Source organism: Fukomys damarensis, unplaced genomic scaffold, assembly GCF_012274545.1.
Source record: "Fukomys damarensis isolate Sample0158 unplaced genomic scaffold, DMR_v1.0_HiC HiC_scaffold_19, whole genome shotgun sequence".
Lineage (NCBI taxonomy): Eukaryota > Metazoa > Chordata > Mammalia > Rodentia > Bathyergidae > Fukomys > Fukomys damarensis.
This window is the reverse complement of record NW_022900931.1, coordinates 3014278-3037748: the sequence shown is the minus strand read 5'-3', so window position 1 is coordinate 3037748 and position 23471 is coordinate 3014278. Positions and strand designations below refer to the sequence as shown.

General features: G+C 50.9%; 1 protein-coding gene across 2 annotated transcripts in view; it reads left to right on the top strand.

Moving 5' to 3' along the window:
- Tbc1d22a (TBC1 domain family member 22A) overlaps positions 1-23471 on the top strand; it is a 323373-nt gene that overhangs the window by 13983 nt on the left and 285919 nt on the right. The window contains exons 2-4 of one of the 2 annotated variants that reach the window (XM_010634302.3): positions 6814-6870; positions 7529-7869; positions 11934-12110. In XM_010634302.3, the coding sequence (XP_010632604.1) occupies positions 6814-6870; positions 7529-7869; positions 11934-12110 (575 nt within the window). The remainder of the gene's footprint in view (positions 1-6813; positions 6871-7528; positions 7870-11933; positions 12111-23471) is intronic. The other variant, XM_033766172.1, reaches the window with a different exon arrangement.

Sequence of the window (23471 nt, the reverse complement as noted above, 5' to 3'; positions counted from 1 at the left end):
TTTTTTTTTTTTTTTTAGGTGATCTCTGCATGGCAGCTGCTTTTTTTTTTTAGGGATCTCTGGGGTTTTGTTTAAAACAGAGAATTATTGCAGTTTTAAAGTAGTATGATTTATTTACAAAGCCTATTATTAATGTACTTCTTAAAAGAAAGATTTCATTCTCTGTAATGAGAAGGGTTAGTTGTCATTTCTATTCACATAGCTTTAGTTAGAGTCTTTTTTTTTTTAAGCTTGCAAGACCAAATAAAAATGCAACTTTAATAAGATAAAATGAGCTCCTTTTAGTCTACTCTTGAACTTTTGGAACATTTTCTGCTCAGTAAGCACAATTGGTTTGCCTGTGAAGAATGAATGAGTTTCCAGCTTTGCTGCGAGGGAAGGGCCTGAGGTGTGACAGTGCTGCAGAGACTTCTATGGAGATGCTATGCACAGTGGGCTTAGGCCAAGCTGCCTGTTATTTTTGAATTCTGTAAATATACTGGGGAATGATAGGAAGAATATAAATTCTCAAGTAAAGACAGATTGCTAGTAGTGGTAAATGTTACTGGTAATTCACCTGATGGTGTAATAGTACTGCTCTCATACATGGTTACTCATTTCACGCACTGTGCGTGCGTGTGCCTGTGTATGTGTGCGTGTGTGTGTGTATTGCTAAGAACTGAACCCAGGGCCCCATGCATGTGAAACTCACACTCCCCCAGCAGTGTTATCTCCCAGTGCTGTGTACATTTTGATTTCCATTTCCTGGACTAGGATGCTAAAGCTCAAAGCAGTTGCATGGTTAAAAGTTTACCAGTTAGTAAGTGAGCTGAAACTTGAACCTAGGCTTTTTAACGTAGAAGCTTCTTAAACCTAAAAGATTTCCACCAAGGTCAAAGAGGCCTCTGAGCAATTACAGGAAAAAGAATTGTTTTGAATGAGCTATATAGCTTTTTTATTTTGTAATTTTAATAAAAAAGCATTTGATTCTGCTCATGGATTCCCTTGGATCAGAAATTCTGGTGGGGCGCGATGGGGGCTGCAGGTTGCTGCTCTGTGACATCATTGGGAGGACTTGAAGGGTGGCTGAAGTAAGAAACTTGGGTTACGGGGCTAGAGCTTGATGTGGCTGTCCACGGGGACTGCGGCTAGTGTTGGCTCTAAAGTGGGTACGTGTGGGTGTTCCTTTTGGCTGGTGCGGTTTCTCACAGAACACCAGCTGGGTTTCGAGATAACACAGAAAGCCTGGTGGAGGATGTGTTGCCTTTACAGTGTGTCTTCATTGAGATTCACTTGGAAGACAGTTTGCTCACTGAAATTCACATACCACAGCATATACCATTGAAAGTGTGAAATTAGTGGTTTTTAGCATAAGAGTTGCACAACCACAATTTTAGAATGTTTATCACTTCAAACATAAAAACAAAACAAAAACAACCCATCAACAGCAACAGAATGAAAAACAACCCCTGTACCACCCCAGCCTCCTTTACACCCAGCCCCAAGCAGTTGCTGATCACTCTTGGTCTCCGTAGCTAATGGTTTCAGCATCATCCTTATAGCACAGTTGTAGGGAACCCATGGCATGTGTTACCAATGAAGGCGCTATAAAGTTCGCCGTCATTGTCACAGCACGTATCAGGACTTGGCTTTTCAGCTGGATAGCGCCCCATTAACATTCGCCTTGTCCCTACTGCTGGCTGCTGTCGTTCATGCTGCTCTGGACATTTCTGGACCAGCTGTCCTGGGGAGATCTCTGAGACTGGGAGGTGAGTAGGGGAAGCTGTGTTTCACTGTTTGAAGAGCTACCCTTCTGTTTCCCACGGCAGCTGCACCAGTTTTCATTCCCTCCAGCAGTGTGTGAGGACTCTGCTTTCTCTCCATTCTCACCAACATTTTTTATTTTGGCACCTGGTGAGTGTAAAGTGGTGTGTCAGTGTGGTTTTGATTCCCTAATGATGTGAAGCACCTTCTTATGTGCTTCCTGTTCACTTATATATCTTCTTTGGAGAAACATCTATTCGAACCATTTGTCCACTTTTAAATTGGTTTGTCTTTTTAAGAATAGGAAAATTTTATTTATTCATTTCGGTACTGGGGATCGAACTCAGGACCTTGTGTTTGTGAGGCAGGCAGCAGAACCACCAAGCTGAATCCCCAGTCCTTAGGAAAAATTTATTGAGAGAAAGCAAGCTTCTGTCTAAGAGAGACAGAAGACGGACCAGAAAGTGGTTGCCTGCCCACCCCACTTTTCAAAGATGTTTTATACAGCCAAGCCAGGTGGTGAGGTGGGTACAAAGTGGGATAAAACTGTAAGATCCAGTGGAAAATCACAAGGTGGGCATGAGGTGGGGCAGAACCATGACCAACCAGTAAGATGACAGGTACAGTCACCCAGGTTATATTGATTAAGTGGGGGTCAAATGGGAGAGCAAGTCACATAGCAAGCGTACAAGGGTTTTCAGTAAGGGTGGGGGTCAGGGACATTTCCTGGAAAGCAAAGACCTTGGCCTCCCACCCAGGTGATTGTTACCTATTTAGAATGTCAGTCATTGTTCTGTATCCCCAGGGGAAGCACCAGGGTGTAGTACTTTCTCTTCTTTTACAATTCTGGCCCCAGTGAATGTGTCTTGATTGTTCTCTATGTTGACTCCTTGAGGGCAGCCCTGCCTAACTGCCTACAGATACCTAATTAACTTACCTATCTGCAATACTCGCCCTCCCTAACTGCCATGAGGGAGCAAAGGGTGAAGACAGCTCTGGCTATTTCCAGCTGAAGAGGGTTCAGCAGTTAGTTACTCCACAGAGGATCTATCTAGAGGCCTTTGATAGGTGCCAGGTAGTTTTGAGTTTTAAGAGTTCTTTGTTTTGAGTTTTAAGAGTTTTTTTTTTTTTTTTTTTTGAGAGTTCTTTATCTATTCTACCTGCAATCCATCATCAGATCTGTGATGTGCAAAGAATTTCTCACTTTCCGGCCACTGCCCTAGAGTCCCAGGGTGGTCCCTGTGGATGCCTCTTCTCTCTCTCTGTTGGTGGAAGCTCAGCTCCTGCTCCTCCTCCTTCACCAGAATAGCTCAGCTTCTGTGTTTGGTGTCTCCTTGAAAATTTCATTTGAAAAGTTGGTTTACTGCTGAAGTACTGATTTTACAAAGTTGGAGCTGTGTGCATTAATACTGATACATAAACATCTTGAGAAAATGAAGTTGCAAGATGTACATATATAATGATGATGCAGACTGTACAGATGTGCAGTACAGACTGCTGCTCTGCTGCAGAGATCCCTGACTCTTCAGTGAAAGTGCAAACACTTGCCTGGAAATTACCAATATTAAATTTGGGTTAGCAGTTGCCTCTGAGAGGATAGGGAGGGAAACAGGATTGGATAGGGCTTCAACTCTGTTGTCTACAAAATGTTAGGATTCGATGGAACCAATGCTCTGGGTGGTGTTTTTGTGGTCATTCTTCATGCCCTGTCTGTCACGAAGCTGGCTTTGCAACGTGCAGGGTGTGTGTGACCTTGGGCAGGTCACTTGCATTTTCTAGGAGCCTGGGCTGGGCTCCAGGGATCATCTGGGGAGGCCTCCCCTTGGGAATGTGTTTCTGCTCACCTTCGAGACCGTCCTGTGCTACCACTATGCTTTTCCCAACTTTGACCTTCTTCCTTTCCCTCAGATCTCACGCACTGCTCATCTGCCTGGAATTTTCTACCTGCCCTACATTTCTTCAGTCTAGGTGTAATTTTTTTCTCAAGAAAAAACCAAAATTGGGTTTCTGTGTTCCTGTGGCATGTTCTTATAGGATTCTTATAGAACATGGTGAATGCCAATTCACATTTCACTTCTGTAATTTGAACTACAGTGTACTTATATTATCCTACGTAGTACTCTGTCACAGAGTCAACATCCAACAAATGTTTAAGTTTTTCTGGAAAATTTTAGGATATTAAAAGTAAATGTTTATCCCTGGTACCCCCCCCCACCAAAGAAAACATGTTCTCTTGGCAAGTTTGAACTCAACCTGGGCCACTTAGCAGCTTAGCAAGACCCTATCTCAAAACAACAACAACAAAGAAGTACTGGGATGTCGCTCAGTGCAGAGGTCCTAGGTTCAGTCCCTAGTACAACAAAATAAATAAGCATTTGGTATAATTGAACTTTTGTTCTGGAGGTGTAGGAGTGAATAGAAAACAGAACACTGAAAAATGACTCTATATAATGTAATATATTTTGTTTTGTTTTATGAGACGTCTTGCTATATAGTTCAGACTAGCCTCAAACTCACAGTAATCTTCCTGCCTTAGCCTCCTGAGTGCTAGAATTATAGTCATGGGCTCCCATGCCTGGCTCTAAAATAATATTTTAACATATGTTAAAAGTAATACCCCAAACCATTGGGAAGTTGAAGTTGTTTTAATAAATGACATTAGAACAGTTGATCTTTTAAAAGAAAAATTGCCATACTACACACTACATATTGAAATACAATAGTTGGAGTGAAAAGATGGAGTCATACAAGTATGGAGCAAGCACATAAGATATTTGTGTAGTGTCGGAAGAGTACTCCTCAAAGTGAACTCACATGGAAAGGATAAAGGAATGGTGGGCCTAGCCTCTCATGGTCAGGACCGACTGACCTCCTGTCACCAGGACTGATCTGGCCTCCCATGACCAGGAAAAAAGATTTGCCACTTGTATGTTTCCCATTGCTCCTCTGGCAAAGTACCACACGCTTATCGACTTAGAACAACGCGTGAACTTAGGGCTTGGAGGGCAGGAGTCTGACCCAGGTTTCTCAGGGCTAAAATCAAGTTGTTGGCAGGTCTGGCTCCTTCTTTCGGCCCCAGGCCTTTTCTGTCCTGCCCATCTTTAAGAGGTGCATGTAGTCCTCAGCTTGAAGCCCTTCCTCGTCTCCAAAGCTGGTGGTCTCTCTGATGGCTGTTATAGTCAGGACTCCTCTGGTCCCTCTGACCTCAGTCTGGGGAAAGTGCTCTGCTTTTATGTTCTTGTGATCAGCGTGTGCCCATCCGGGTAGCCCAGGCAGGTTCGTACTCTCAGGCACATCCTCAGAGTCCCCTTTGCCATACATGGTGACATATTCATAGGGTCTGGCACTGGGACGCAGACATCTTTGGTGGGGTTGCTGTTGCTGACCATGTTATCTGAATTACCAAACTATGAATTCCCTTTTTACCAAGTAGATTATATACATCGGTAAGAGGTTGAAGACCCTGCTAGTAAACGGGCAAAAGCATAAACGGTTTATAGGAAGAAGAGGAACAAATGAACAGAATTTGTAGAAGTTCACCCTCACTTATAATCAGGAGTACACACACTCAGTACAGAGTCACCCTCTCTGCCCCCAGGGCCTTGCCTGCTGGGGTCTGCAGGTACTACTTCCTGCTCTCTGGCAGTGGGGATCAGAGGATCCTTAAATGCCTGCCTTACGTTACAGCCCTCTGATTCCAGGAGTGCATCTCAAGAGGGTGTTAGAGTGTGGGATTTGTCTCCAGAGGCCTTGTTGCTATTTTTGTGATGGCAAACAGTCTCAAATAAGTTAAATGTCTTCCCTTCAGCATTGGTTAGACTCGTTACATTGTGGCCATGTGGTCTCAGTGTGAGATCAGGAGTGGTAGTGTCCAGGGAGGTGGCACAGGTCACAGAGTAGCTGGTGCTCCTTCTATTCCTGTGGTTTAAAAAAACTTTATTTTGAAATACTTATACATTTACAAGTAGTTGCAGAGAAATGCATAGGGAAGTCATGTGTGCTGTAGTTTTAAATTGCACGTATTTTTTTTCAAGCAGTGCATGTAAGGTAAGTAAATATACTGGAGAAGAATGAAGTAATGATATGGAGAAATAGTCATGATCCATTACTAAGAAAGGAAGGTAGGATTTCATTAAAACAATGAGAGCATTCACCTGTAATCTGAACTGTTCTTGGCCTGTGTTCATTGTTACAGACAGGCCCTCCTCCAGCTGCTGCACCCCAGTGTCACAGTGGTTTCTGTGCTCTGCGAACCTATCCATTAGGATGTTCCAGGATGGAGGGTTCAATACGTGAGGGTCTCTGTCCTGTTCCAGAAGTCGAGGGAAGGGCCAGGCTTGTACTGGCTGCTCAGCAAAACCTTCTCGGTGGCACCTCCGTGTGGGGACCCTGGCCTCATCCTCTCTGTTCCCAGCAGGGAGGAGCTGGCGCCAAGGATGCTAGCTAAGCCTATCTGTTTTTGTTGGAAAAGACACAGACTTCATTTCCTTCTCCCTGGCATGGCCGGGGCACGTGGTCACCCTGGCTGGAGTGAGCCGAGGGAAGAGGCTCAGCCGACCAGCTGGGTCTCTGTTGTGGGTGTTCTGCTGCTGTGTGTTTTCCAGATGAACTGTGACAAATATAAAAGCTTTAAAATAGAACAGTCACATCTTTAAAAAAGTTATGTTGATCTTTCTTGTGATACTGCCGTTGAACTTCAGACAGCATAGTTGCTCCGTTGTGTTAGCCCCGTCTGGCAGATGCCATCTGTGAGCTGAGACTGTGTGACCCTCAGCGCCCCCAGTGCCCTTGTCCCAGCTGTGGGCTCCCAGGTTCCGCGGTGGCGCCTGGAGGGCTCCGAGCTGCGCCTGCTCTCAGGAGAGGCCTGAATGCCCTGCTTGTCTGTGGGCTCTGGGCCCGTGTGGTGCCATTCATACCTCCTCGACCAGCCCTGCTGGCCCTGGGTGGCTCATGGAATATGCTGTTTTCCGCACCGTGTGGGCTCCTCAGAGCTGGCTCTCTGTTGGGTCAGCTGTGGGTTTTTGGCACAGTGCAAGCAAAGCTGATTTGTTTTCTCTTCTTTTTCATTAGCATCCAGCATGTGTACGGAGCCCAGCACCCCCCTTTTGACCCACTGTTACACGGCACGTAAGTGAGGTTTCCCACCCGAGGCTTCGGGGCTCTGATTGGAGGCGGGCCGGGGCAGCCAGCGTCTTCCGCTTCCCTCCAGCTCCTAGCTTGTCCTGCAGTGGGGAGTCGGAGGTGGACTACAGCCTGATGTGGGTGAGGGGTGGAGCCCCGCAGGGGAGCACAGAGCTGGACCTGAGCTGGCTGGCAGCCTGGCCGGCTGTTCTCCCCGGCTCTCCCAGCCTGCCCTGCCCGTGTTGTGGCTCCTCCCCCAGAGCAGGAGGCGGCTAGGGGGTGTCTGACACATGTGGCCATGTTGGGGGCTCTTCTGTAAATGATGATGGCTCCCCATCTGTGCACCAGAGTCCCGCCTACGCAGCCTCTAGCTTTGCTGAGATGCCAGGAGTGGAATGTGGCACAGGCTCTGCCTGCAGTGACTTGGAGGTGTGGGTCTGCTCACCATCCCTGCAGCCCTGTGCTTCTTGCCCAGCTGTCCCCCTGAAATGTTCCTCTCCCGGTCACTAAGTCCCGGTCTTTGTTGTCTCTGTGAGCTGTTTGCTCTGCAGGCTGCCCTCATTGGGATTGAAGTATCTTCTTATTTGGGGGTGTTTTTCTGGCTGAGTTAGGTGAACACTCTTAAGCTCTGAGCGTGGGCAGGAATGGTGCCTTTGCCTTGCAGCTTGCTCAAGTCTACACCCAAAGTGCCCACCACCCCGGTGAAGGCCAAGAGGGTCAGCACCTTCCAGGAGTTTGAGAGCAACACCAGTGATGCATGGGATGCGGGGGAGGATGACGATGAGCTCCTGGCCATGGCGGCCCAGAGCCTGAATACCGAGGTGGTCATGGAGACTGCCCACCGAGTGCTGCGCAACCACAGCCAGAGGCAGGGCCGGCCTGCCCCACAGGAGGTTCCTACACCCAAACCGGAGCTGCAGCCTGTGGCAGAGCCGCCCCCAGCCCTGACTGGTGACCTCCGGCTGGTGAAATCGGTCAGCGAGAGTCACACGTCCTGTGCTGCAGGTAGGTGGAGCCCAGAGGAGGTGTGTGTGGGTCTGGGGGAGCTGAAGTGGGCCGGTGCTTATGGTGGAGGCTGAGGACGGCTGTTCTGCCTGCAGCAGGACTCCCGGCCCTGATGGCCCATAGTGGCTGCAGCACTGTGAGGTGGGAAGTAGCCTGGGTTTTCTTCTGGTTTCCTGAGCACTCCAGAGTTCTGCCCTCCAAGCACAGTGAACCTCCTCTAAATGTGATGCAGGTCTGTGGCTCTTGTGGGCAGGCCATGGGGGCACAGGGTCTAGGGGTACCTTTATCTCTCTGAGGGACACCTTCTTTGCCATAGGTCTCGCACATACTGGGCTTAGGGTGCTTCCCCCATATTAACAGGTGCAAAAATAGGGATCATTGTAGGACCCTAAGGTCTCCCTGCAGTTAGATTCAGAGCTGTATTTCATACGCACTCTGGTTTTCAAAAATACCTTCTAGAAATTGATGGACTGCTAACATGTTACAAGACTCTAAGTGTGGGTGTTATGAATTATTTTCACTTAATCCGTTTTTATATCAGAGTCTAACAAGTTTGAAAGCACTTGAGCTTATAAATGAAAATCAGCTATGGCTTTTGCATTTGGTTGAAAGTCCTGCTGGTGACAAAGGTGCACATTTCCCACCTCCTGCATGCTCGGATCCAGCTGTGGCAGGCTCTGATGTCGGCAGGAGCCCTGAGTTCACCAGCTCTTGTGCTGTGCTGGTGAGATTCAGCCAGCTGTGCAGACAGTATCTCAAGCCCCTGGGGCTGGGCTGGGTCCTCTGTGATTCCCACCATCCTCAGCACCCCCACATGCAGGAGCCAGGAGTGGGCTGGAGTGCACGGTGTGTGGGGTCGTAACGCAGGTAAGCCCAGGCTGCCCCTGCAGGGATGCCGCTGCTGTTGCTCAATGCAGCTTGTGCCCAGGAGAAAGCGTCCATGATCTTGTTCCTTGTGATTCCACCTTCTTAGAGTTAGCTTTCTTTCTTGTGTTTGTTTGCTGGGCACATCTTTTTTGGATCATTCAAAATAATAATGATAACATTTGATCATTTATTGAGTGAAGATGTTGTAGCCAGCCCTTTTGATTATAAACTCATTAAATTTTGCAGCAGCTCCTTTACCTCATTAAACTTGTGGGAGGGAAGACAGGTTGTTATTCCTGTTTCACTGATGAGGCACTGAGAGGGCCCAGAGCTGTTCCCTGACTGGTAGGGCTGGAGTTTTAATCCAGGGTGTTTGGCTGCAGAGTCCCTGCTGTTCCCATTGGCCTTACTATGTGCTTTTGTCCCCAGGGGACAGGTGGCACTGTTATGGACAGTTTGGGGCCGTGGGGCAGAGTCTGTCACTGCTTGTGGTAGGCAAGGGCTGCCGTGGTGCTTAGCATCCCACAGTGCCCGGGGCAGTCCTTGCCCCCACCAGACATACGTCCACCCCGTAAACGTCCATGGTGACGATGCTGAGGAGCCCTGGTCTGCAGTTGAGGTTACGGTCAATGGTGAGTGAGAGTGTGGAGACAGACAAGTACAGAAGTGCACAGTGGCCGGAGTTCTCACTGTGTCTTGTTGAGGAGGGTGAATGGAAGGTGAGGGAGGGCTTCACAGCGGAGGGAGACCTCTGTGGGGTCTCCCGATCAGAAAAGTTAAGGCTGTCTGGTCTGCCTCCATCTCTGGGGAGGGTGGAGGCTGTATTTGTCTGACTGCATGTGACACATGCACATAGTGTTAAGGTTTGTATCTACCTAGATGTTCCCCCATAGCCTTATGTGCTAAGAGGTGGGGCTTTTGGGAGGTGGCTTCAGAATGGGTGTGTAATATTGGGATTAAAGGTGTCTGGTACTAAATTAGCCTGCTGATTGGTTTAACATAGTTCTGGGCATGGATAATGGGAGAGGGCCACCCTGGTTAGGGGTGGCACTACCCAAAAGGCTTATATCCTGGATAGGATGAAAGAGAAAGGCATTATGCTGCTGCTTTGCTGCTTCCTGCCTGCCCTGCTGTGGACTGTTTCTTCTCTGGAGTGCTCCTTTGTAGTCTGCCCTGCCCTGGAGCCAGCTGACTAGGGACTGAAACCTCTAGAAACTGTGGGCTAAAATAAACCTTTCCTTCTTTAACTAGGAGGTGTTGGGTATTTTGTCCCAGCGATGGGAAAACTAACTAAGACATTTTGCAAGTTCCTGGAAGGAAAGACCATGCCTCAGTTGTGCTTTTGCCTGTGTCCTGTAGTGCATTAGTGGGTAAACATAATTTGCCCACCGCCCGGCATCCTCCCAGCTCATATATCTCCTTGCTCAGGAGCCAGGGCCTCTGCCCCAGTGATTGACATGAGTTCCAGGGTGCTTTATGCCCCCACACACAGCTTTGCTGGTCTGAGTGTCCTAGACTAGTTCATCTTATAGGGTGCAGTCTACTTCCCTGGCCTTGTGAATTTGCCATCCCTTGTGTTTGTTTCCATTTGAGCTTCTGTGGAGCTCCTGTCATGTGTGTCACCTTGTGGGGAGCTGGATGTCACTTGTAAGTGCCTGTGACCTGCATGCCGGGTAGGAGGTCGGGCTGAAACCAGTGTGTACATTGGGTGGTCATGGGCAGCCTGCCCTGTGCCAGTGCTCACTGTGGCTGTCCAGCCTTTCTTGGTGGATACCTGGACACCCTGTTACCTTCATAGCTGAGAACAGATGCACTTTACTCACTAGTGACGTTGGGGTGAAGGGGAGAAGCCTGTCCTTGGCCGACAGGGCTCTTGAGGTCTTTGCTGCACGGGTGGTGGGCTGGATGAGAGCTTTCTCTGCAGCTGATGGTGACTGAGCTGTGACAGTCTATGTGGACATTGGCTGATGATGGTCCCCTCTCCTGGTGCTGGGACGATGATGTGCCTTCTGGTCACAGTTGCAAGGAGACTGCGTCCATCTCAGTTTCTGCCAGGGACACTGCCTTTACTGTCAGGGTTTCTCCTGCCACATCTTTAAGTAGGGAAAGAAGTGTGTCCTGCTCAGCAGAGAGTGGCCCTCAGGGGCTCCAGGCCTTGGGGTCTTCTTGTTGCCTCTCCTGATCCAAGTAAACACCCTGGAGGTGTGGCACTGTTCCGCTGGCCGCTTCTCCTGTAGTATCTCACATGCAGACAAAGTGACAGAGAGGGCTGAGTCCTCATCTCCGTCATTCTGCCAGCTGGCTCTTAGGGAAGGGAAGAGGCCACCTATGAATGCTGCCTGCTGGGAGCACAGGGGAACTGGGGTTGTCAGGAGGAGGCTGTGCCCCCACTTAGGCTCTCATGGAGACAACTGGGCCAGCTTCTGCGCTGCCTCCTCCTGGGTAGCCTGAGGGTTGCCGGGTAAAGCCCTGCACTGTGCGGGAGCCAGGGAGCCAGGCCACAGGTAGGAGAGGAAACTGGTGCGGGAGTGGTGCTCTTGCCTGAGCTTCCTGCAGCTGGCTGAAGTGGACACCAGCACTTTGGCTCCATGGTGTCGTTCTCATTCCTTTTCCTGGAGTTTACATTGCCAGTTTTGAAAGGCGAGCTGCTGGATGGCATCCAGTCCTCAGAGCCTCTTGCCCGTTGGTCCTGGGGGGCTCTATTAGGCGACCTGGGGGCCTTTGGCTTTTCTTGCTCCCAGGGAATCAGGATACAGTGAGTCAGGTGTGCTGTGGGGGAGTCCCAGTCACCTGTCTTGACCTCACTGCCCTTGACGTGTCATCCTCTCCTTGCGAGGTGACTCAGTGGTCTTGGCCACCACATGCAGGCCCCTTCCTCAGCCGATCTGTGGGTTGTATCACCTGGGCAGCCTGATCTGCAGTCCAGGCACTGGAGGGTGTGATCACGACAGCCCTTAGGTGGCCAGGACTTTTCTGGCTGTCACTGTTTGCTCTCATGCAGAGGTATCAATTTTTTGGCGAGCAGCACAGGGAGGCAGGGGAAGTTCCAGGTGACCCTCGACTTTTGTTGCTCAAGAACCCGAGATCCCATGTGCAGGATGCTGGGAGGCAGAACCGCGACCCTCCGCCGTCACGGAGGGATGGTGGGGAGCAGAGGCGGGTCCTCACCCTCACTGCTGTCCTCTCACTCCTTGCAGAAAGCACCAGCGACCCGGTCCCTCTGCAGAGGTCCCAGTCTCTCCCACATTCGGCCACCATCACGCTGGGTGGGACGGCCGATTCCAGCACCCCAGGCAGCTCCGCACTGAGTGAGAGAGAGGCCTCCCGGCTGGACAAGTTCAAGCAGCTGCTTGCCGAACCCAACACCGACCTTGGTGAGTCTTGTGCAGTGGGACTGGCGCACAGTGACAGTGCACGTGCGTTCCCGTCGATGCCCTTGGGAAGTTGTTGTGCTGGGCTTTCATGCTGGAAAGTCCCCGAGCTACCAGATGTCGGGCCAGTTCCTCTAGACATGCCTCCGTTGTGTTCCACGGCATGTTTTCTGTTCCTCTTCCTGGGTGCCCCCATTTCCTGCTGCTGTGTTCAGTGTGCCCAGCCAGGCTTGTCCTGAGGCCGGTGAAGACAGAGGCTCACAGTGGGCAGTGCTGGTTGTCAGTCTCCTGCCGCGGGATGGGGGTCGGTGTGGAGGGTGATGGGCAAGGCCCTGGCAGGGAGGCAGAGTTCAGAGAGGATGGGCTCCAGCCCGTAACTTCCTGGGGGGCTGGGTGAGGCTCACAGCACCTTCGCAGAGTCTCTGCCTAAATTCCGAGGCCTGGAGAGTTGTCTTGGCCACGAGATCACTCACAGTTGGGGGGCAAACATGGGAATGGACAGTTACTGGTGATGCTGGAGTGGCTCTCCGATGGCATGCAGTGCCTGCCTCGGCCAGGAGGTGGCAGGTGGGCCACATGGCTGGGCTGCGGGATGGAGCCCTGTGCCTGGGAAGCTCTGGGGCAGAGGCTTCCCTGCAGAGGGCAGAGCAGGGTGGCTCCTTCCAGAATGGCTGTGCTCAGGGTTTCAGACACTGCCGTCTCTCTTCAGCTTACAGTAGAGTTACAAGAGCAGTGCAGGCAGCTCCCCTCTGCTCATGAGCCAGACGCACCGTGGCTTCTGTCTCCATCTCTGTGTGTGTTTGTGTGTTTTTCCCGGAGCACTTGAGAGGCCATTGGAACCTCTCATCCCTTTGGTCGAAAACACTTGACTCTGTATCTCCTAAGAGTGGAGGTGTTCTTTTAGACAGTCATGGTACTGTTGCTGAAATAAAGGAATGTCTCAGCGACACAGCACTATTGGATTGTTACGCACAGTCGCACTTTGTCACCTTGCCCGTGGTGCTCTTTATATCCCTTTCTTTTCCAGAGCGGGATTGTGTGTTCTGTTCAGCCACCGCATTGCTCAGTCTCCATTAACCTGGAGCGGGGCGGCTCGGTCGCGTGCCGCTTTGTCTTTGATCCTGACACGTGAGGGCGCTGGCAGTTGTTCCGTTCCTGTTTGTCTGATGTGTCCTTGGGATGCAGGCCGTGCGAATCGCCTTGGCAGGGGTGCTGTGGGGCAGGTGTGGGGTCTCCTGGTCTTGGCAGAGGCGTACGCTGTCCGTCTGTCCTCACACACTCATGCTAACTTGGTTGCTTGGCGAGTGGTGTGCCAGCTCTTTGCGCTGACAGGCCACTCTTCCCTGTGGTAATTAGAAGTCCTTTGTAGAGAGAGGCCTGAGTGTCTTTACGGAGTAGATTGCTTTCTCATCATGAGTGGCGGCTCTGTTCTTCCCTGAATTAACTGACTGTGTGTGTTCCCGTGATGCTTCCCACCGAGTTGCATGCCGTTCTGTGGGTACCCTGTGATTTATTTCGTGACCCCTGCTGGTGGGTATGTAGGTTACTCCTGAGTGCCCTTGCTGCAAGACACTTGGGCGCTTCCTTCAGCTGTCTGAGCCTGACACCATTCACAGAGAAGCCCTTGGTGTGGTTGGGGATAGCGGAGAAATGCAGGACGACCCTTGTGATTCTCAGGTAGGAACTGGATAGGAGGGAAAGGCAGATTAGAGGAGTGTCTCGTGGCTTTAGTACTGACCTTAGCTCCTGCCTTTTCTAGCACCCGGCTGCCTTCTCTGCTGAGGGCGTGCAGGGAGGCAGAACCATATAGCACCCGGGAAAGTAGTTTTCAGAGTTGCGTGCCTGTGGGGAGGCCTTGAGTGAGTGGGTAACTCACGATCCTGTGCCTCAGGGTCCTTGCTCAGCTGAGAGATGTGGTAACCGTAGGCTGCATTTTGCAGCCTGAGATGATACGCGTGCGGTGCTCAGGACAGTGCTAGCTGCTAATAAACACTCCAAGCAGTGTGTGCTTTTGTTATTATTGTTAGTATTATTGTTACTATTTTCATTTGTATTGTCCCGCTTGCATGCTACCTTGAGTTTTATGACACCCATGCTTATGGCATGTTCATGCAGGTGATTGGTAGCAGGTCAGGGTAGCTCACAGACGGGTGTGTTCAGTGGCTTCCGACTGTGGGCAGGTGGCCGGAAGAGAGCCAGTGAAAGGGACCGGCTGTGGGCAGGGGTCCTGTTCCCATCAGGCTCCGCGCACCAGCTTGTCTCTCATGAACTTCGCCACTGGGCCAGCTTTTGGAAATAAAGCTCATAGGACTTTTGGGAAAAGGTATATAGGGCTGGATTGGAGCGTTAGCATGTAAAGATCAAATTCTTCTGTAAGGCTATTGTGATCATGGGTTTTTTTTCTTATTACTTATTCTGTTTAAATATCAAATCTAAAATGAAAAAGCTAAAGCCAGAGCTTTCAGAGTTATGCAATCATTGGATTTGTATTTAGCAGCAAGAGAACGCATAGCTGGTATGGCGCCTGTCTTCCTGAGGCATTTAAGTTAGCTCCGAGGACAGTACAACACGTCATCTTCGCATTACGTAAAAGCCTAAGTGGCAAATATTTGCCGATGTTGGGGATGCAAATCGCTGGTGTGTCAAGCGTCCGCGGAGTGATTCTCCCTGCTAAATATCTTCGTCCGGTGGGTGCTGCTTTCTCTTTAGTGTGTGCTCTGTTAACGAGCATGGGGACGAAAGTAGCAAATAGAACTTAACAGCTCATTCCCCTCCTAGCATCGACTCAATATTTACTCCTACGAAGACTGCCTGCTTTGAAGCCTGGCACTTGAGGAGGCACGCGTGTTGCTCCCATGTGCCAGAGTTGGGTGTGATCTGGCGATCTGCAGAGAACGCAGCTCCCTATGGGCTGCCGGGCGACTGCCGTGCAGCAGTGGGCCTCGGAGGCAGCCTGTGCAGGAAGCCCAGGCCTGCTGCTCAGCCTTCAGACACCAGAACAAGAAGCATTACCTTCCCTTCCAGAGGGCCTGCAGGAACATCTGGCTGGGCTTTAAGATGAGAGCGATATCTGGGTGGTGGTGGGAAACAGGCACAAATGAGCAAGGTCATGAGAAGGGCCTGGGAGGGCAGGGAGGCAGCAGCAGGAGCCTGGGGCAGGAGGTGAGGGCCTGGCTGCCTGGGGTGGTCGGTTTCCATCGGGTGGCTGGATGGGACCGAGAGGGAGGGGGCTGGCAGATTGGACTTGAAGCTGAGTAGACTGGAGAGAGCTGAACCAGATAGCTTGGAGCCCAGGGGCTGTGAGGATGGAGGAAGTGCTGGTGGACACAGGAGCCAGACACACAGAGAAATGTGCTTTATGCTGGGGAGATGAGTGTGGCCCTTGAAGCAGGAGCCAGGGAAAGCCCGATGCCTGCACGCTTGGGGATTGTTACCACCACACACTGCTGTTAACCTGCCCCACCTGTGGGGCAGGGCTCCCGCCATCCAGGTCTTGCTTGTTTTTCGGTAGCGTGGACTGGGAGCCTCTTTTTGGAGGCCCGAAGAAATCATTTTTTCTCCTGTGGGTCTTATCAGAGAACTTGCCCAGTCCAGGCAGAGGCTTGCCCCCCGCTGTTCCATGCTCCTGTGCCCAGTGTTGCCCTCTAGTGGCCAGGCCCTGGCCTTGCAGCCTGTGCCACAGCGGCATACCACCAGGGTGCTGCCAGTTGCTGGGTCTGTGCACGTGCACACGTGTGTGCCTGGGTGTGTTCAGCGTGTTTACAGGAAGGTAAAGGTGAGCTCAGAAGAGATGAAAATGTGAGGGGGCAAAGGAAGTTTCAGCTAATTTAGTCGTGCTCTGGAATCTCATCAGAGAGACTGTTTTGAGCTACCAGAATGCAGAGACCCTAGGACACGGAACAAACCCTTACCTGTCTCTGTGATTTCACCTGGCTCCCCTTCCAGCTGCACCTCTGTGTGCTCAGTGCCGAAGCCACACCCAGCTGCTGGACCGGAGAGTGGGATGCTGTCCTTTACCCCCAACAGCCCGCCCTCGGCCCTTCTTCATGGCCGGCAGCCTGTGTGTCCTCTCCAGTCATCTGTGTTTCCACCCGGTTCTAACCAGAGGTGCACAGTTAGTTGCTGACCCTGGGCCTGCTGGGCCAGTTCGCTGGCCATGAGGCTTCATTCTGTCAGTGCCGAGTGCCAGCAGATCCTGGGATGTTGGATGTAAGATGTGCCCAGCCACGGACTGGCAGGGCTCGCAGGCGGGGAGTCTAACGGTGAAATGAAGCCTTAACAAGAGGACTTTTGTAGTTAGTTTTTACAATAGTCCTTTGATATATTTCCAAGATAGTGGCATCTTTGCAGCCCTGGTGAGGGCTCCCTGCCGCATCAACACTGTAGAGGGCACCATAGAGCGTGTTGGCCAGCATGGTCAGCTTGTGTCCCTCCTCCTTCTGCAGAGCCCCTGATGCTGTCATGGGGCCCTGCCTTGATGTCCTTATCTGATCCTAATTACTTCCAAATGCCATCGACATGAATTAGGGGATTGAGCTTCCAGCATGAAATTCGGGAGATGCATTCAGCCCATAGGCAGGGCTCATGGAGTTGGCGATTCCTCACCTGCGCCTCCTCACCTGAGGTCAGGGCTGCAAGGGCCTCGAGGTCAGGGCAGGACCTCAGGACCCTTTGGCACTGTCACCCCAGTGTGTAGGACTACACCTAGCTCCTCGCTGGTACACGGTGTGACCTGTGGAACGCATAAGCACTCAGTGGGAAGGGTGGCGTCTGTCCTGGGAGATGATGCTTTTGCTGGTCCTGACTCTGTCTAGGCAGGATGCCAGGCAGTGACGGGGGTGTAAGAGCTCAGGGCTAGTGGCGGGGAATCTCCGTCTCCCTGGCCCCACTGAGGCACGTGTACTCTGTCTTCCCTCCCATCCCTTCGCCCACGCCGGGGAGGCTGTCACCCTGTGCTCCTGCCGTAGAGCAGTCATGCCTTTTGCTTTGCTCTGGGCGATCTCCTCACCTCGGGGGTTCTGGGTGATCCTGAACAGGAATGTTGCTGAAAGCTAGAGAAATGGAAAAGTTAATAAAATCAACAAACTGAAACTGCCACTGTTTACACACATGGTATCTGTTATAGTATGTACTGTAAGTTTTCCTTTCACCTCTGACCTATTAATAGGTTCTTCCAGGGCCTTCCAACTCCTGAGGAGAAGTTGTCATCAGTGGTTGTTTTCTGGTCCACCATCCGTCCTGGAGGGGCCTAGACAGGCAGTGTGAGGACCACAGATAAACACGCTGGCTCCCGACTCCTGCTGCGTTGCCAGTTCCCTTTTTGGGATGACATTTTCACTGCTAGCTGTGGTATTTGAACTGCGTGTAGTATCACTCAGCTCACAGTAACCACATTGAATATGATTTGGTGGAAGTTGAGCATTTCATTTTCATCTAGAGCCGAGTATGCCTTTCGTGTAACGGGAAACCTTTCAAGTTCCTCTCAGATAGCTTGTTTTTGCCGAATGACGAGTTTTGGTGTGTAATCTTAAAAGCAAATGTTAAAAATGTTGGTAAGTCTCCTGTACAGTTTTAAAGGAGCAGTCTTAAAAATCTTTACAAGTTTGCCCTTTTCTTTTATAATTTCTTGTGTTCATTAGAATATTAAATAATTGGGGATTTAGTTCATTGGTGCCACTGCCTACCTTGCAAGCACAAGGCCCTGAGTTCGATTGCCGGTACCAAAAAAAAAAAAAAAAATGAACTGAGTAATTATTATGAGGCTGTGGCATGTGTTTTCTGTCTTTGAGGGGGCAGAGGAGAAAAGTAGAAAGCTGTAAGAATGCCCGGAATTTATTTTCTGTGGTCTCTGCAGCTCCTGTGACTTTCTGTCCCTGATGAGTATCTGAGTGTGTGTCCCTCTGTCCTCTCCGCCGGCTCTCAGCCTCGCGTGGGTCCTGGCAGTGTGTCCCTGTCCTTGTGACCCAGTGTCCTCTCAGGAGCCGCCGGCCGGCAGTTTTTCCCTCTCCTGCCCCGTGTTCTTCATTGGTCACTGGTGTTGCTGGGTTACCAGCTGACCTGGTGCCTGTGTGTCGAGTGGTGTTGAATGTTTTTGCTGCAGGTGGCAGGAAACCAGACATGGAGGCTTTGAACAGTAGGGATGAAGTTTTGTTTAGGTGCTGGAGGCATGGGCGCCAGCTCACAGGCTCAGTGATGTTATGAGTCTCTGCTCCCAAGTCACTTAGGCTCTCTTTCATGTCCACAAGGTGGCAGTCATTAGCTTGTACTGTCCCAAAAGGTGGTCACTTGGGCTGTCTTTTTTTCAGGTAAAGCAGGTTTTTGATCAGAGCTAAGTCACATGACCACTCCTAGCTATCAGGGGTGATGATGGCGGTGGTGATGGTGATGAAGTGGTGGTGATGAGGATGGTGACGGTGATGGCGGAGGTGATGGTGATGGGGGTGAGGATGGGCGTGGTGGTAGCAGTGGTGGTGGTGATCATGGTGATGGTACTCAATTGCGGTACTGACTTTCATTAAGTGTTCACTCTGTGGTTCTCAGGGCTTCCAGTACTCCCTTCACCCTTCGCCAGTCTGTTTTATGCATGGAGAACGAGTGAGCCCTGCTGGGAAGGTCTGGGCATGGGGCTACACTGGTGTGTTGGCCTTCAGATGAGCTGCTGTTGTGGCAGCGCCCTGAATGTCATCGGACAGCTCTTCCGGTGCCCCAGGGGGTGGCTTTCCAGAGGATGGCCGCTCCTCCTTGTCTTTCCACTTGGCCCTCTCTCCTGACATTGCCTGGACGAGTGCCTTCTGTACCGCTGCTACCTCGGGCAGGAAGTGACTCTTCCTCTCCAGAGGGAGTGGGAACAAGGTGGTGATGGAAGAAAGAGCAGCAAGAAGGACCCAGCCAGGGCCTGAGGCACTGTGCTGCCTGCTGCCGCTCTCGTCCCCATGGTCCTTGTTTCATTTGCTCTCTGCTTGGGAGCCGGAGCCCTCCTTGGTGTGGGGCTTTGTTCTGCACAGCTCTCTTAGATTGTTAGATTGTTCTCCCCTCGGAGAGCATGCCGGGACCAGAGCCAACCAGTTTCCTTGTCACAGTCCCTTCTTGTGTGGATGGGCTCCAGGGGCCTCCAAGCACTCACAAGTGGGAAGAGAATTGAATGTGTTAAAGATGAAAAGTAAGAGAATGGAGAAGAAGGCCGCTGTGCTGCTTTTGGATTTTGTTGACCCTCGGGGACCTGCAGGAGTTCTGTCGTCCTTTTCCAAGAGGAAGGACCAGCATCATGTGTAGTGGTGGTGGTGGTTGGCGGCCTTGGGTACCCGCTATGCCTCACAGCTTGGCCCCTGCTGTTGACCTTCCTGATGGCTGGACTGCATCTCGGTATAGGGCAGACATAGACCTGTGAGTTTTGGGGCCATCAGTAGTCGGGTAGCTGCCTGAGGGTGTGCCCAGGGCCGGCCCCAGCACCTGCCTGGCTACCGCCCAATGGAAGGAGGGTGCGGAGGACAGTGCCAGGTCACGGCCACTGCACTGCAGCCTTCTTCCTCATGACGACGGCCAGTGCACGTGGTCACTCGGCCGGCTTGGCCTGTGTTCTGCTGGACATTTCCCTTTTGCGGGCCCAGTGAGCGTGTGGCGCCATGACACCCTCTCTCCACGCTGCTGCCTGCTTTCTGGCAGTTCACCTGACTGCCTCTCCGACACAGGCTTGTTGGTGATCACGAACACTCTGTGCCCTTGCAGAGGGCTTCTGTCAGGTGCAGACGGGTGTCATGTTCAGGCTGCTGTCGTCTGGGGCCCAGTGCTGTGTCATTGGGAGTGTCTTCTGAGGCACTGTGGGTTTTATGTTCCATTAACAGGAAGAACATGGCTCTGTGCGTGTGTGATGAAGCCATTTTTCTGGGTGACAGCCTGGCCCTGCTGGCCCCTGCAGTGTGCCTTCCTGCCTTCTGTAGGGATGCTGACTCGGGCGTTTATCAGACCTTCCTGCGGATCACCTCATTTGTTTGGCATGGGCCCCGCACAGTGAGGGTGGTGGCAGGAGCTCCATGACCTTCATTTCTCAGGTGAGGAAACTCAGGATCACAGAAGGGGCTAACTGCTGAAGATTGGACGCGAACAAGTATCAGCTAGCCTTGGCTTAATCCAGGAGTTCCTTTATGCTGCACCTGCTTTGCTTGCTTTATTAGGATATGAAAAATTCATTTTTAGAAATTTGATTCAGGGTTCAGTCATAAAAAATAAGAAAACAGCAAGGGACGGAGGGTGAGAATTAATCCATTTGCTTTTGCCACTGGACATAATCTAGGAAGTGCAACTTCACAGCAGTTAATGAGAAAAAGAAGATGATACCGGGTTTTGTGTAGGAAGGTGAAGAATGTCACATTTTTCCTGAATTTATTGTGTGGAGTATGATGGGACCAGATGAGGCTTTGATTTTGGTTCTGAGCCAATTGTTGAGATACTAATGCAAACTCTGGAAGCTTCCTGGTAAAGTCCTGGACCGTGTTCAAATTGGTCATGAAAGGAAGAAGTTCAAGCATGCCTAAAATACTTAAAAACAAAATGTAATTTCCTTAGGGTAAAATGTTCTAAAAGATGGGTTAGCGTACTAGTCTTCATGGGTCACTATGACACGGCACCACAGCTGAGGTTTCACCTTCCCAGTTTCATAGGCCGGAAGTCCAGGGTCAAGGAGCTGGCTGATTCAGCTTCCGGTGAGGACTCTCCTCCTGGTTTGTGGGCCCCCATGTGGCCTTTCTTATGCACGTGAGGCAAGGGTGTGCGTGCGTGTGCACACACACACACACACACACACACACACACGACTCACTAGAGCTCTGTGACGTCTCTGATAAGTACACTACTTCTGTTAGATGGGGGACCCACCATCATGACCTGATTTAACCTCAATTACCTTCTTACGACCCCTATCTTCAAATGCTACAATCACACTCTGGCTTAGGGATTCTTTGAATTTCGAGGAGCATAATTCAGTCTATAGCAGTTAAAAATATCTTTTTAAACCCACCTTTCAATCCAAGAAATAACCATGGATTTGTTTTAGGGTAGAAGTAAAAGTAACACCTTCTAGGAAGGCAGGAAGCTGTCACTTTCAGTCACTCGGGTGCCCCTGTTCTTGGCGTCTGAGGGGCAGGGTAGCATGGGAAACACACTGAGGGCTCTGGAGTTGGGTCCACTCGAGTGCTGGCCACGCTTTGCCCTTTGTCAGCAGAGTGGCCTGGGCAGCACTCCTGTTGTTTAGAACTTGCTTTGTCTGACTTTTGTCTCCTGTCAGGTGGAGATGGTGCTTACTGCTCTGGAGGTGTGACGGGTAGGCACGGTGCCCGCACCACTGTATGTCACCACCTCTTCCTTGTGGTTCTCTCCCATCCTGCTTTTCCCCAGAGGTGGTGTGAATAATGATGTGATTTGTCATCCCTTCTCCTGGTCGGTACTATGTGATAAGCCTTTCTCGTGTTCCTTCCATCTTCATAACCATCATTTGTAATGGCCATATAATGTTTTTAAAAGGATCTTAAAATTGTTAAGATTGTGTATCAGTCTAAATCAGCATTTAATGTATAGCCCTAATCAAGACCAAGACTTGTGTGGTGGTATTCAGAATACGTAGCCCAGACTCTAGGGATGGCAGTGTTGTTCCTTGATGTTCTGGGGGTGGGAGACGGGCTGGGCCAGGGGAAGGTTGGGAATTCTCAGGCTGGTCAGAGGGTCTGGGGATTGTCAGTGTTTATTTTTATTTGCTAATTTTTTAATTGAAAAAGCTACATAAATTTAAAGAATTGACATCATCCCTTCGGGCTTATGCTGTCCCAGGTCTCTTTCCCTCCATGACTCAGCAGCAGCCGTGCTTTTTCTCGGCCCCCTTCAGGAGTGTTCTGTACATATTCCAGCAGGTAAGTGTGGGTGTGTTCAAAATACCCCTCACTCCTCCCCATTCTTTTAAACATAGAAATGGAACCTGTTAGCATTGTGTGCTCTTTTTCTCACTTGAGAAATGCACTTAATACAGGAGCGCCTGAGGACTGGGGGTGCTCAGCACACATGGCCGTCCAGCCCTGCATATATGTTTGAGCCTCCAAGCGGCATATAGATCACCAAGTGCACCAGTGAAATGTCCTTTTGGAGAAATCAAGGTGGAACTCACATAACACGCAGTGAGCCGCCTTAGGGAGCACAGTTCAGTGTCCCGGCCCCCTCAGCCTCCTCAGTGTCCTCAGTGCAGAGGCGCTGGCACAGGTTCGGCTGTCAGAGGACATTTTGACAAGTGTAATTATGTAACCGGGGCTTATTCTTGCAGAGCCCTTCCTGCTGCCCTTCGGCTGTGCCCCGTGCTTATTCAGGGGTTAGGGTTCATTACCTCCTGCAACACGCAGTACAAAGCCACATCACGTTTGTCTTTGCCCTCGTGTAGGTACCATGGGGCAGATGCAGTGCATGCACCACCGAGACAGGGTGAGTATGAGTCATGTGGTGTGCCAGGTGCCCTTCTTCCACGCGTGGCAGGGGACTGAGCTTCCCGAGAGCTGACCCTGCTGGATATGCGCTTCTTTGGCGCCTGTCTATGCTGAGCCTGGTGCTCTTCTAATCCAAGGAGTACCTGGCGTGGCCCGAGGCAGGTGCTGACTGCACTCCCTCAGGCAGAAGTGGCTGAGTTGGGATGAAGCCAAGTCTTGTGGGGTCCCTGCCCTGGCAACTCTGCCAGGCCTTCTCCCGCACAGCAGTTGAGACTTGCCTGGTTGAGCGTGCCAGTGTTCTGGGAGAGCTTGGGAAATAGCTTGCTCACTCAGAGGTTATGGTGGGTGTAAGATACCACCCGGTAACTCCTTTCAGATACTAAAAAGAGCAAAGTTGAGAGCCACCTTGGACCGGTCTTCAGATGGCATCTACAGCATGGTGCTCCCTCGCCATGCTGCTGTGTGTGAACAGGGGTCTTCTGGGGCTCCTGACACAGCAGCACCCTCATGTCAGTGCGTGCTAGGAACAAGGGTGCGTGCACTGGACAGGGCCTCGCCGGCGCAAGTGTGGTTCATTGCGTGACTACACACTCGACAGTCTTCTCCACACCAGAGTAATAGACCTTTTGGGGTCTGTTTCTTTGAAGCAAAAGATCTTTCATGGCATGTTGGTAACATCTTTCAGCTCTTGTATGGCCTGGGCCTTTACTTTGGGGCCACCATGCAGTCTTCTTATATTTTGTGTTTGTTTTCTGTTCCTACACAGAATACCTGCAAAAAACAATTTAAAGGAAGAAGGTTATCTTGGCTGAGGGTTTCAGAGAGTTTAGTCCATGGTTGGCTGGTCCTCAAGACAGAAATATGGTGGAAGGGTGCAGCAGAGGAGAGCTGCTCACCTCCTGGT